At 44.8% G+C, this 12500-nt stretch overlaps 3 protein-coding genes across 6 annotated transcripts in view; 1 reads left to right on the plus strand and 2 right to left on the minus strand.

Annotated features, from left to right (window-relative positions):
• LOC134180965 (uncharacterized) overlaps positions 1–3886 on the plus strand; it is a 7007-nt gene extending 3121 nt beyond the window's left edge. Inside the window, exons 3-4 of the mRNA XM_062648148.1 lie at positions 1674–1692; positions 1792–3886. Of these exons, the coding sequence (XP_062504132.1) occupies positions 1674–1692; positions 1792–3630 (1858 nt within the window). The 3' untranslated portion in view covers positions 3631–3886. The remainder of the gene's footprint in view (positions 1–1673; positions 1693–1791) is intronic.
• A 1561-nt stretch (positions 3887–5447) lies between these two features.
• Positions 5448–8040, minus strand: LOC134181391 (double-stranded RNA-specific editase 1-like). Its single transcript, XM_062648661.1, has one exon. The coding sequence runs from the start codon at positions 7860–7862 to the stop codon at positions 5808–5810; it is 2055 nt and encodes a 684-aa protein (XP_062504645.1). The 5' UTR covers positions 7863–8040; the 3' UTR covers positions 5448–5807.
• A 524-nt stretch (positions 8041–8564) lies between these two features.
• Positions 8565–12500, minus strand: part of LOC134180687 (catenin delta-2-like) — a 17636-nt gene continuing 13700 nt past the window's right edge. For all 4 annotated transcript variants that reach the window (XM_062647870.1, XM_062647868.1, XM_062647869.1 and 1 more), the window contains 3 exons: positions 11073–11202; positions 10018–10111; positions 8565–9420 (listed from right to left, as the gene is read on the minus strand). In XM_062647870.1, coding sequence (XP_062503854.1) covers positions 8866–9420; positions 10018–10111; positions 11073–11202 — 779 coding nt within the window. In that variant the 3' untranslated portion in view covers positions 8565–8865. The remainder of the gene's footprint in view (positions 9421–10017; positions 10112–11072; positions 11203–12500) is intronic.

Consider the following 12500-nt stretch of genomic DNA (forward strand, 5'->3'; position numbering starts at 1 on the left):
ATGTGGCTCAATTGGTTAGAGTGTGCAGTTGGAGATTGGCAACATCCGGGACCTTCAGGTCAGAGTTCAAGTGCGGGAGAGCCACATACATAAGTTCCCTTGGGCAAAGAACTAACATACAATTGCCTCTCTCTCCGGAGTGTCAGGTTCTGTCCAAGAAGCAAAGAAGAAGTTACATATAGACAGTGACTGCTGATAGTGTTTCAATTGTATACTAGTATCGTAGATTGTATACTAGTATCGTAGATTGTATACTAGTATCATAGATTGTATACTAGTATCGTAGATTGTATACTAGTATCGTAGATTGTATACTAGTATCATAGATTGTATACTAGTATTGTAGAAAGTATGGTAGAAAGTACTTAGTAGTGTCTGCAGTAACCTGGGCCCTAAGGGTCCTTGTAAAAATGTATGTATGTATGTATGTATGTATACATGCAGTACCTTACTATAGGGTTTGATGGAAAATTCGATTGGTTGTCTTGTCAGTTTTAGTTTAGTGAAATGTTTTATGCTTGCATTGTATTACTGTTTCACTACATGCACGCACGCACACACGGACACACACATGTACACACACACACACACACACACACACACACACACACACACACACACACACACACACACACACACACACACACACACACACATACCGTATATATATTTCAATACAACAAATCTATGATACAGGCAAATCCCATGCACTAGAAATTACTGTCATTATTATTATTGTCTAACAACAATCTACTGAGAATCATGCGTTCATTAGACCACCACAACTTGACTGACAATTGCTGCAACAAATTATTTGAAGACTGACTAAAAGAAATAGTAAACAGAAACAGTTTTAGATGCTATAGTCTCTAATGTATCCAAGCTGACATCCGACCATGTCCCAAATGATTCAACTGCAAGTGGAAAGAAGAGAGCACCAGATGAAAACACTTCATTGGCTGTCATACTTCATACACTTTGAAATTTCTTCTTCTAAAGCCGCAAAACCGGCGTTGCTTGCTGAATGCGACACAAATCTTTGCTGGAACGAATTAGACACGGTTACATCAAAATAAGCCGAACGGCCAAACAAAAAGTTTGGATGATAGACATTGCCAGGTCGACTATAGTTCTCTGAAGAAGATCTTTGTTCGCGTCGGGTTCCTTTATCGGGTACTAGCAAAGCTTGAAAAATGACATCTCTCAAAGCATCATGGCGTCTAGAACGTAAAGAAATCTTCCGGCAACCAAGAAGATGATCACCAAACTTAACTTGGCCAATTTTTCGAGTTTGGACTTGGTTAATTTAATTTGCTGATATCACGTTAGTAGTAATCAATTAGCACTGGAGACTGCTTTGGGCTACCTTTTGGCACCAGTCATAGATAAGGACGACAACACTGGCAAAGCAAATTTGATGTATTACAGAATTACTCCTAGACAACACTAAATACTGTATGATAGCGCGCTAAACGCGGACTGCAACTCGCGGCAACAAACATGTGATAGTGAAATTGCAGACGATAATAAATGTAACCCATTTGAAAGTGATATTCTGTTATACCTCTGAGGTTAGCGATTCTAAAAGCTAGTCTTGCATTATGTTAGCTCATCATTACAATTTATCACGTGTTTCTTTTCATGCATTTACATATTTTATCTGCATTTTCCAGCTCAAAGGTTACCCTACGGGTATTTTCGTGTAGGCTATACGCATTTACAGATTTTATCTGCATTTTCCGGCTCAAAGGTTTCTCTACCGGTTGACCTTTTGCAACCCACTGCGGTTAGAACTGTGTGCCTAGTCGTTCAAGCGCAGTCATTGCGAGCATGTCAAAGAGATCAGGAGGCGGTGGCCGGAGCGTGCAAGTAAGCGGCTACACACGATCAAATGGCACCTACGTTCAAGGTTATACACGTTCTGCGGCGAGCTCCAGTGGAAGCAGAGCGTCTTCTGCAAGTTCAAGTCAATCTAGCTTTGGTGGGGTTCACGTGAGCGGTTACACACGATCAGATGGCACGCATGTTGGAAGCTACACACGTTCTGCAGCAAGTGCTAGTGTAAGCAGAGCGTCTTCTTCAGGGTCACGTCAGTCTGTCTCTGGTGTGGTCCAAGTGAGCGGTTACACTCGGTCAGACGGTACCAACGTGGAGGGATACACACGATCTTTACCGAGCTCCACCGCTTCGTCCACTGCCGGCAACTCTGGTACTGTTCATGTAAGCGGTTACACTCGCTCAGATGGAACATACGTGCAACCCTACACAAGGTCTTCTCCTGCTAGTGGATCTGCCACCAGCAGAGAGGCGTTGGATCTTGTCCAAGTGAAAGAGTACACCAGAAGTGATGGCGTAATAGTGAAAGAACACACAAGACAGAAACCACAGACCCCACAAAAGGACAGCAGTGCATCTTCTAAAAGTATTGGTGATGCAGCAGGAAGCAGTGCAACTTCACAGCCATCAAAAGAACGAACATACGTTGACAATCCTATGAACAGAAGGCTGGGAAGAGTTGGTAAAGTGATACCTAAACGAAACATTGTACGTCGAGATATTAGGGACAACAACACGATCCAGGATGTTATCGACATCTTGAAAAACATGGCAATTGATAATGAAAGGCGATGTGACTACCAGTCAGCTCTGTATGACCTCCAAAGAAGTGAATTGGAAAATCAATTGAAATCATCTGGTAAAGAACCAGTCACTGAACATGAAAAGCTGAGAGAATTTACTGCCAGCTCTGGGATGAAGCTAGCTATTATTCCCTTTAAAGAACTGGAACTTCAAGGTGAAGCTATTGGGAAAGGATCATATGGAGAAGTATATGCAGCGACTTTTAAAGGAACTGTTGTCGCTTTCAAGCAGCTCTTGTATCAACACATGTCGACAAAGCGGCGTGACAAATTTGTAAATGAGATCTCAATTCTTTCAAGTCTAGATCATTCCAATACTGTCAAACTGTTTGGAGCAGTCGTTGACCAGGATCACCTTGGCATTGTCATGGAGTACCTTCCTCGTAGTTTGTTTCATGCCATCTTTATTGATCTCACAGAGTTTGAAGAAGCAGCAAAGAAAAAGCAAGTGTTACAAGTAGCCGATGCTCTGGTGTATCTCCACACTAATCAGATAGTACACTGTGATGTGAAGAGTGAGAACGTCCTTTTGGATAAGAACGACAATGCCAAATTGGGTGATTTTGGTCTCAGTGCTGTGAAGTCTGCAACACAGTCATCTCAATCCGGTCTGCCAGATCATCGCGGTCAAGGTACTCCACGATATTCTGCACCTGAAGTTCTGCGAGGAGAACTCCTTAATTTTGAAAAGTTGCGTCTCACTGATGTCTACTCGCTTGGTATTGTTGCATTTGAAGTGTTGGCCGAGGAAGAGCCTTTTGAAGGTCTGAGTGTGAAGCAGTTGGAAAAAAATGTTGGTCAAGGTACAGTACGTCCTAGCATTCCTTCTTGTGTGTCACAAGCTATTCAACACTTGCTGCAAAGTTGTTGGAGTGCCGTGGCTAATGATCGACCTTCTAGCGAAGAATTCAGAAATGTTTGGGAATCTTCAGACTTGTACCGTACGTCGAGTGAAACACATGGATGTCTTGAGTTTTGTGTTAGCAAGTAAAAGTAACTGTTGACTGAATCTGCTGTCTTTAGACGGAGACATTTCTGTAATATTATATGCTTTGTGTTTTAGCTGAAATCTGTATTTTAACATTGCGCATAGCATCAATTTGACTGTAACATCAAATTGCAATGCACATTTGTATGACTGTTATCTTGGAGTTAGAATTAAAGAGCCGCTTGGATTTGATTTACTATTGTGAGTTTGCAAACATTTTCGTATTTAGAAAGCTCATATTCATACATTGGAAGCAGCTGCAGAGGACATGTAGACTCGTGTAAGGCGCTCACCGGATTTCAAAGGCAGTTTGGTCGCGCAAGGTCTGTGAATGTTACTTAGATTATAGTTGGGGGTGTTATCCAGATAAATGGCAAATGTATGATGCGCTTGACGGAGAATCAGCCAAGGCGAAACGGAAGCTGATATCGAGGGTGCATGAAGGCCAGCTAATGGAAAGTTTCTAAGAGAATTCGGTCCGAATTAGGTAAGAAATGCTACGTAGTAAGGCAGTAGTCTAACCAAATAGACAGAATCAGGTCCGACTTCGGTGCGAAGCAGGATTTCGCTTTTGTGCGAACTAATACAGTGCGAAGCTGTACTCTATTTATACTCTAGTTATACGACGTACCCTTTTTCTTGACCGTTCAATATGTAGCGGAAGTGGGATGTGTCACTTATTGTAAGCGAATACTGGACACCGATTGGCGCAGACGAAGTTAGGGTGCTACAAGTATAGGTTATAGACCGCTGTCGAATTTATAAACGAAATACACCCCGCTTCGCCCACGAGTTGGAACGAGAGCAATTCACTTATTGTAAGCGAATACTTGACACCGATTGGCGCAGACGAAGCTTGGGTGCTGCAAAGGTTCTTATACGCATTTACAGATTTTATCTGCATTTTTCGGATCAAACATTTTCCTACTGGTTGTCTCTATTTTACACCTTTGCAACCCACTGCAGTTAAAACTGTGTGCCTAGTCGTTCAAGTGCGGTCATTGCGAGTATGTCAAAGAAATCAGGAGGCGGTGGCCGGAGCGTGCAAGTAAGCGGCTACACACGATCAAATGGCACCTACGTTCAAGGTTATACACGCTCTGCGCCGAGCTCCAGTGGAAGCAGAGCGTCTTCTGCAAGTTCAAGTCAATCTAGCTTTAGTGGGGTTCACGTGAGCGGTTAAACACGATCAGATGGCACGCATGTTGAAAGCTACACACGTTCTGCACCAAGTGCTAGTGGAAGCATAGCGTTTTCTGCAGGATCAAGTCAGTCTGTCTCTGGTGTGGTCCAAGTGAGCGGTTACACTCGGTCAGACGGTACCTATGTGGAGGGATACACACGATCTTTACCGAGCTCCAGCGCTTCGTCCACTGCCAGCAACTCTGGTACTGTTCATGTAAGCGGTTACACTCGCTCAGATGGAACGTACGTGCAACCCTACACAGGGTCTTCTTCGATCTGTTAATGGATCTGCCACCAGCATAGAGGCGTTAGATCTTGTCCAAGTGAAAGAGTACACCAGAAGTGATGGCGTAATAGTGGAAGAACACACAATTAACCAATACTTGGCCACAAATGCAACGGACAGCATTTGGAGGTGAAGAAAACAGTGGAAGAGCGAGCCAAAGGTGAACAGCAATCGTGAACTCATGATGACTCATGGCAAGCCCAAGATTGAGGTTGGGAATGGCTGTAAGCCATGCTCCGGCATGAGACTCAGAAATGGTGTTCAACCTGGCTTTGTCTCTAATAGAACAAGACTCCTTCAATAGATCAAAATCCCATTTGTCCACTTGGCTCTGAAGAGAATGCTGAGAAGCAACGTTTATGTCAGTGTCTATCTGAACATTTTCATAAGTAGTAAAGAACGTTTCTTTAGCCTGCGATTCACCATTCACTTATATATATGTATATATGTATGTATGTACTGTACGTATGTATGTATGTATGTATGTATGTATGTATGTATATATCAGCAGGCGAGTTTTGTTAGCAACAATTAATTAACATTATATAACATAAATTACTGCGCACTGAAGCTGTTCCTATTGGTATTAAAAAGTTTGATAAAACACACTAAAATGACATCTGCCAACCATTTGTTTGCAATACAATTACAAACATTAACGAATACAATACATCACAGCTAAGCATCTGCACTCAGTCACACTAAAGAGTCAAAACTGTTCTTGTTCTACGGGTTTCTGCATCCATTTTCCGTATCCTGCATCTGCCAGGTACGTGTACAATGCACTCTTAGCGGCTTGATATCTGACTGCATTCTGTTTGGCGTCACGATACGTCGCTGGGACTTCCATGTTGATGACGCTGCCGCAGACTTGAGCAAACGTGGCAAAAACGGTCGACTTGGAGAGACGAGAGACGGAGCCGTCTAATCTCTTGCCTTTCATCGCATCGAGTATCTCAACGTTTGTTGTCCCTGCATACCAATTCATGCTGGATGACGACGTTTTCTGTGTCGAACGTGTGAGTTTGTCTGATTGGCTGACGGTCGTGAGTCGTGGATGATTGACGTGGTAGAGTGGTGGGAGAGACGCGAGTTCTCTCATCCTGCAGCAGACGGCTCTTGAAAGGTGGCCGTGTTTGTACAGAGCGCCGATAGTGAGAGACGATAAGTAAACTGGTTGTATGAACTGAGTTAGTAAAGCTCCTTGTAATCCAAGGAAATTCCAGCGAGCGATCTTATCACTGCATGACATTGTACGTACCCGTTCACCCCTCTGGATTCCGTCCCACGTCAGCTGCGTGTCGTCAGGAATCGGAATCGTTCCCTCCCCGTCCTCGACTTTTGTTCGCAGTTGGCCACTCGATTTGTTGTCGAACACCGGACGATGTTCGGTGCAATCGTCAAGAACGTTGTCCGCATTGCTCGGATCGGAATGACAGAATATCGCTCCGTCGCCACACGGTGCCGTGCTGATGTAAAGATGGAATTCGACGTCCGGTTTTACTTTGAGAAGGTGGGACTCTCCTTGTTCAAAGATCTGACTCTCTGCACCGCTCTGATACAATTCGATCTCTTTGAATAAAAATTGTCTCAGAGCACGTCGCGCTATGATCTCCGCATGGCAATCGTTGACGGTCGTTCCGGTGAGACTGAGAGCATCGCCACCCACGATTCGTGTGCCACTACCGAGAGAGACGACACGCGGAGCGGCTTCCGGAAACACGATGATAAATGCAGCCACCACCTTCCTTCCAGTCTGAATGGCCGCACACTCGGGTAACGCCAGCAATTCGGTCAGTTTGTCGTGACATAACGACGCCATACGATCTCCATGCGAATCGATGCCGTCAAACTCGTCGCAATCATAAGAAACTGTTGCACTCGCTGGTTGATGGACAAGCACTTGACATGCCAATTCGGCCGCCTGAAGACGAGCGTCTTTCTTTGCTCTCGCGTGTCCCGAGAAATTCTGGTTTCCTACGTGGAGAATACAGAGAAACGATTTGTTCTGTGGAGTTCCCTGCTCTCGAAATTCTGTCTTCATTTGGAGTTTATTCTTCTGGCCAAATTCGTGAATCACAGAGATCGGATTCTTTTCCAGCACGTTGATGGACTGCACAACTTGCTCAGCCGATGACGATGACTGTTGATATCCAGACGAATGCGACTGCATTTGACCGACAGGCGGGGATCGCACACTCGCATGAGACATTTCGACAGACTCATCAAAATCTGATGATAACACTCGAGCTCGTTTACCCGCAGATTCATATTGATATCTACCCATCGCTTCATTTCCATCGACTTTCAGTTTCCAAGTCGGTGGAGATATCTGAATTCGATCTAAAACTCCGTCCCTCTGCAGTTTGTATAAAGTCGGATTGATATCTTTGACCGTCACCAGACCAACAGCCTTGGATATCTGCAACGCCTGCATGGGTGCGCCTCTCTCATGTAGCAATTTGACCACTCTATCCGGAAGTGCCTCTTCTGCTCCAAACGACGGCCTCTTTGACGGCTGTCGATGCATTGGAGTGAATGGTGTTGATGGGCCTGGTTGATTGCTTGACATTTGAGTGAGTTCCCACGTTGGAGGGCTCATCTGCACGCGTTTTATGATGCCTTGACGCTCCATGCCGTACACTGTCGGGTTCACTTCTTTCTTCGTTGTTAAACCGATGTTCTTCGCAATTTCTAGCGTTGTCATGGCTCTCCCGGTGCGTGTCATCAGATCAAGAACACGCTGGCTAAGGTCAGCCGCCATGTTGATAAACACTAACGTACTTTAAGGAAATGCGCCTAGCGTATTGCAATACTGCAAATCAATTTAGTGTACTGTATACGTACAGGGTATTTTCTCTGACCTCTGGGGGAGCTAGCACGCTAAGTTGAAACCTTCTCGCTCCTAGAGTTAGGATTAGGGTTACCGTTAGAATCAGGGAGTCCAGGGTTAGAGTTAGAGTTAGAGTTATGGTTAGGGTGAGAGACTAGGGTTAGGGGTAGGGAACTGCAAACTAGGTGGGAGGAATTTCTGCTTTTACTGGCGGATATTTTACACTATGGCAGCAACTCCTGTGTAAGTTTGACCCTAGGGCCTGAATCCCCTTGAGGTAGTCTCGGCCTCCCAGACCCGTATAGTGCCGATTCAGTGGAGACGATTTTGAATTGGTGCTACACAGGTCTGGGAGGTCGAAACTACCCTCACCCTGAACCATGTGACGTACACCGGGATATTTGGTAAATAAACACTCCCTAGTAGCTCCTGATGTGTACAGCGAAGCCGCCCAACCAATTACAGTATGGACTTTTAATTGTGGATACACACACATGCACATGTACACAGACACACACACACCAGACACACACACACACAGACAGCCACACACCAGACTGCGAGATTGCCAAGAATACGAGCTCTCTGTTTAAAGTTCAAGTACCACAAAGCGAGACTCCAGTAAACCAGATATTCGATCTCAAAGAACTCTTTAGATAAATTCAACTGAGCAAACAAACCTTCCACTACAGAGAAGTGCTCATAGTATAACACCTGACTACAGCATGTTGTTACAAAGCTACGCCACTAATCATGTGTGTCATAGAAACCAAAATGCGTGTGCGTCGACTGTCTTACCATACCATACTCTACTATAGTCTCATTTACCATACCTTGCAATGTGTCTGTCACGCATTGAATCATAAAATATTACACAAATTAATACGTTCAGCGTGCGGCCTTTACATTGACTTCCATCATGATGTACCTCACCTCACACCCACGTGTCGTCATCCATTGGTTCGCCTTCCTCCGTTACGTCTTGTCTTCGTCTGTCGTCCGGTTGGTATCCGTGGTCTTGGTGTCGTCGGTATCTCTCCGTCTGACCTTCTGTCTCTCTCTGTCTGTTGCTGTAGCTGTACGGCGGGTAGAGACCGACCATGTCTTCAGGGAAACCTTCACGTGCGGATGCTACCGGTGCTTCATACGAATCTCGGTGTTTGTATTGTATTTGTGCGCGAGATGCATGATCATGAGCGTTCGGTAGTTTGCCGTTGCTTTGCTCCGCGTTCATGCCTTCTTGATCGTCTATTCCTGATGCTGGTGACTGCCCCTTGTCTCCTCTTGATCCCCTCTCTCTGTATTGGCTGTATGTTGATGCGTGACGTTTCAGGCTTTGAGCAGGCGCAACGTCAGGATTGGGAACGGCTGCTGCTGCTGCTCCATCGTCGTAATCCGTCATTACGCTCGACTGGAAGTCGTTCACGTTCCAACCTTCCTTCTTGAGAATCACACGCAAGTCTTTCACATTGTTTAGAGTTATACAGATCTGTAGAACAAAAGTCGTTTAATACACTGACTCATGCATCACTCTCATGCATTGCAACTCGCTTGTATGTAGACACACACACACACACACACACACACACACACACACACACACACACACACACACACACACACACACACACACACACACACACACACACACACACACACACACACACACACACACACACACACACACACACACACACACACACACACACACACACACACACACACACACACACACACACACACACACACACACACACACACACACACACACACACACACACACACACACACACACACACACACACACACACACACACACACACACACACACACACACACACACACACACACACACACACACACACACACACACACACACACACACACACACACACACACACACACACACACACACACACACACACACACACACACACACACACACACACACACACACACACACACACACACACACACAGACACACACACACACACACACACACACACACACACACACACACACACACACACACACACACACACACACACACACACACACACGAACGAACAACAATAGAAAACAAACCTGATTGGCAGTCTGTACGACTTTTGGTAGATACTCTTGCTGTGACTTTGCAAGACTAACGATTCTCTGAATGCCTTGCATACCTTTCATCAATCTACAACATGCAAACTGCCAGTAGTCACAAGTAACAACGTAGGAAACGTGCAGAGTATACTCGTCTGGAAGATTCGAATAACACGTGTAGATTCCACTGTCAGATAAATTATCTCTACGACATCACTAAACTGTTCAGTTTGGTCTTGGTACTTCTGTCCATCTGTCTGACTATCTGTCCATTTGTCTGTCTGTCTGTCCATCTGTCCGTCTATCTGTCCATCTGTCTGTCCATTTGCCTATCTGTCTGTCTATCTGTCCATTTGCCTGTCTATCTGTCCATCTGTCTGTCCATTTGCCTATCTGTCTGTCTATCTGTCCATCTGTTTATCTTCCAGTGTCATGTCCATCTGTTTATCTTCCAGTGTCATGTCCATCTGTCTGTCTTCCATTTGCCTATCTGTCTGTCTATCTGTCCATTTGCCTATCTGTCTGTCTATCTGTCCATCTGTTTATCTTCCAGTGTCATGTCCATCTGTCTGTCTGCCATTTGCCTATCTGTCTGTCTATCTGTCCATTTGCCTATCTGTCTGTCTATCTGTCCATCTGTTTATCTTCCAGTGTCATGTCCATCTGTCTGTCTGCCATTTGCCTATCTGTCTGTCTATCTGTCCATTTGCCTATCTGTCTGTCTATCTGTCCATCTGTCTGTCCATTCAAGGCCAAGTCCATTAGTTAATGACTTTGTTGTTTGCAAGGACTGGTTTGCTTTCAAAAATTATAAGCATATGTACAAGTAGAGTCCGTATGAGAATAAAGTATTTGTCTGTCTATCTATCTGTCTGTTTCTCTGTCTGTCTATCTGCCCATTTGTCTGTCTATCTGTCTGTCTGTCCATTCGTCTGTCTGTCTGTCTATTTGCCTATCTGTCCATTTGTCTGTCTGTCTATTTGCCTATCTGTCTGTCTGTCTATCTGTCCATTTGTCTGCCTGTTTATCTGTCCATATCTCTACATCTCTACCTTGCATTCTCTGGATTCCTTGTAATCACTTCCTGTATCGTGCACAGAACGGCAGCAATCGTGTTGTTCGATAGTTGTGTGCTGTTGCTGCCCGGCAATAGAGACAACAGCCGTTTCATTCCATTCAATCCTAACACACATTACCTCGTTCATCATTCATTGATTCTACAAACTAAAAGCATCCACACATTCAACACTCTGTCCGTCCATCTGTCTGTCTGTCTGTCTGTCAGTCCATTTGTCTCTCTCTGACTGTCCATTTGTCTGTCTGTCTTGTCTGTCAGTCAGTCCATTAGTCTGTCTGTCTGTGTGTCTGTCAGTCCATTTGTCTGTCTGTCTCTTTGTCTGTCTGTCTCTCTGTCTTGTATGTCAGTCAGTCCATTTGTCTGTCAGTCAGTCCATTTGTCCGTCTGTCTTGTCTGTCAGTCCATTTCTCTCTCTGCCTGTCTGTCCATTTGTCTGTCTGTCTGTCAGTCAGTCCATTTGTCTGTCTGTCTGTCAGTCCATTTGTCTGTCTGTCTGTTCATTTCTCTCTCTGTCTCTCTGCCTGTCCATTTGTCTGTCTGTCTGTCAGTCAGTCCATTTGTCTGTCTGTCTTGTCTGTCTGTCCATTTGTCTGTCTAATACATATATTTTCAATATTGAAATCTACAATCAACACAACTAAGCAACTCTACTGTCCCAATCGCACAAAATCTCTACCAAACTAAAACTCTACAGAAACATTTGTCTGTCTGTCTTGTCTGTCAGTCAGTCCATTTGTCTGTCTGTCAGTCCATTTGTCAGTCTGTCTGTCAGTCTGTCAGTCCATTTGTCTGTCTGTCTGTCTGTCAGTCCATTTGTCTCTCTGTCTGTCAGTCAGTCCATTTGTCTGTCTGTCTGTCTGTCTGTCTGTCTGTCAGTCCATTTGTCTGTCTGTCTCTCTGTCTTGTCTGTCAGTCAGTCCATTTGTCCGTCTGTCTGTCTGTCAGTCCATTTCTCTCTCTGCCTGTCTGTCCATTTGTCTGTCTGTCTGTCTGTCAGTCCATTTGTCTGTCTGTCTGTTCATTTCTCTCTCTGTCTCTCTGCCTGTCCATTTGTCTGTCTGTCTGTCAGTCAGTCCATTTGTCTGTCTGTCTTGTCTGTCTGTCTGTCAGTCAGTTCATTTCTCTCTCTGTCTCTCTGTCTGTCCATTTGTCTGTCTGTCTGTCAGTCAGTCCATTTGTCTGTCTGTCTGTCAGTCAGTCCATTTGTCTGTCTGTCTTGTCTGTCAGTCAGTCCATTTGTCTGTCTGTCTGTCAGTCCGTTTGTCTGTCAGTCCATTTGTCTGTCTGTCAGTCCATTTGTCTGTCTGTCAGTCCATTTGTCTGTCTGTCTATCTGTCAGTCCATTTGTCTGTCTGTCTGTCAGTCCATTTGTCTGTCTGTCTATCTGTCAGTCCATTTGTCT

Source organism: Corticium candelabrum, chromosome 6 (genome assembly GCF_963422355.1).
Source record: "Corticium candelabrum chromosome 6, ooCorCand1.1, whole genome shotgun sequence".
NCBI classification, from domain to species: Eukaryota; Metazoa; Porifera; class Homoscleromorpha; order Homosclerophorida; family Plakinidae; genus Corticium; species Corticium candelabrum.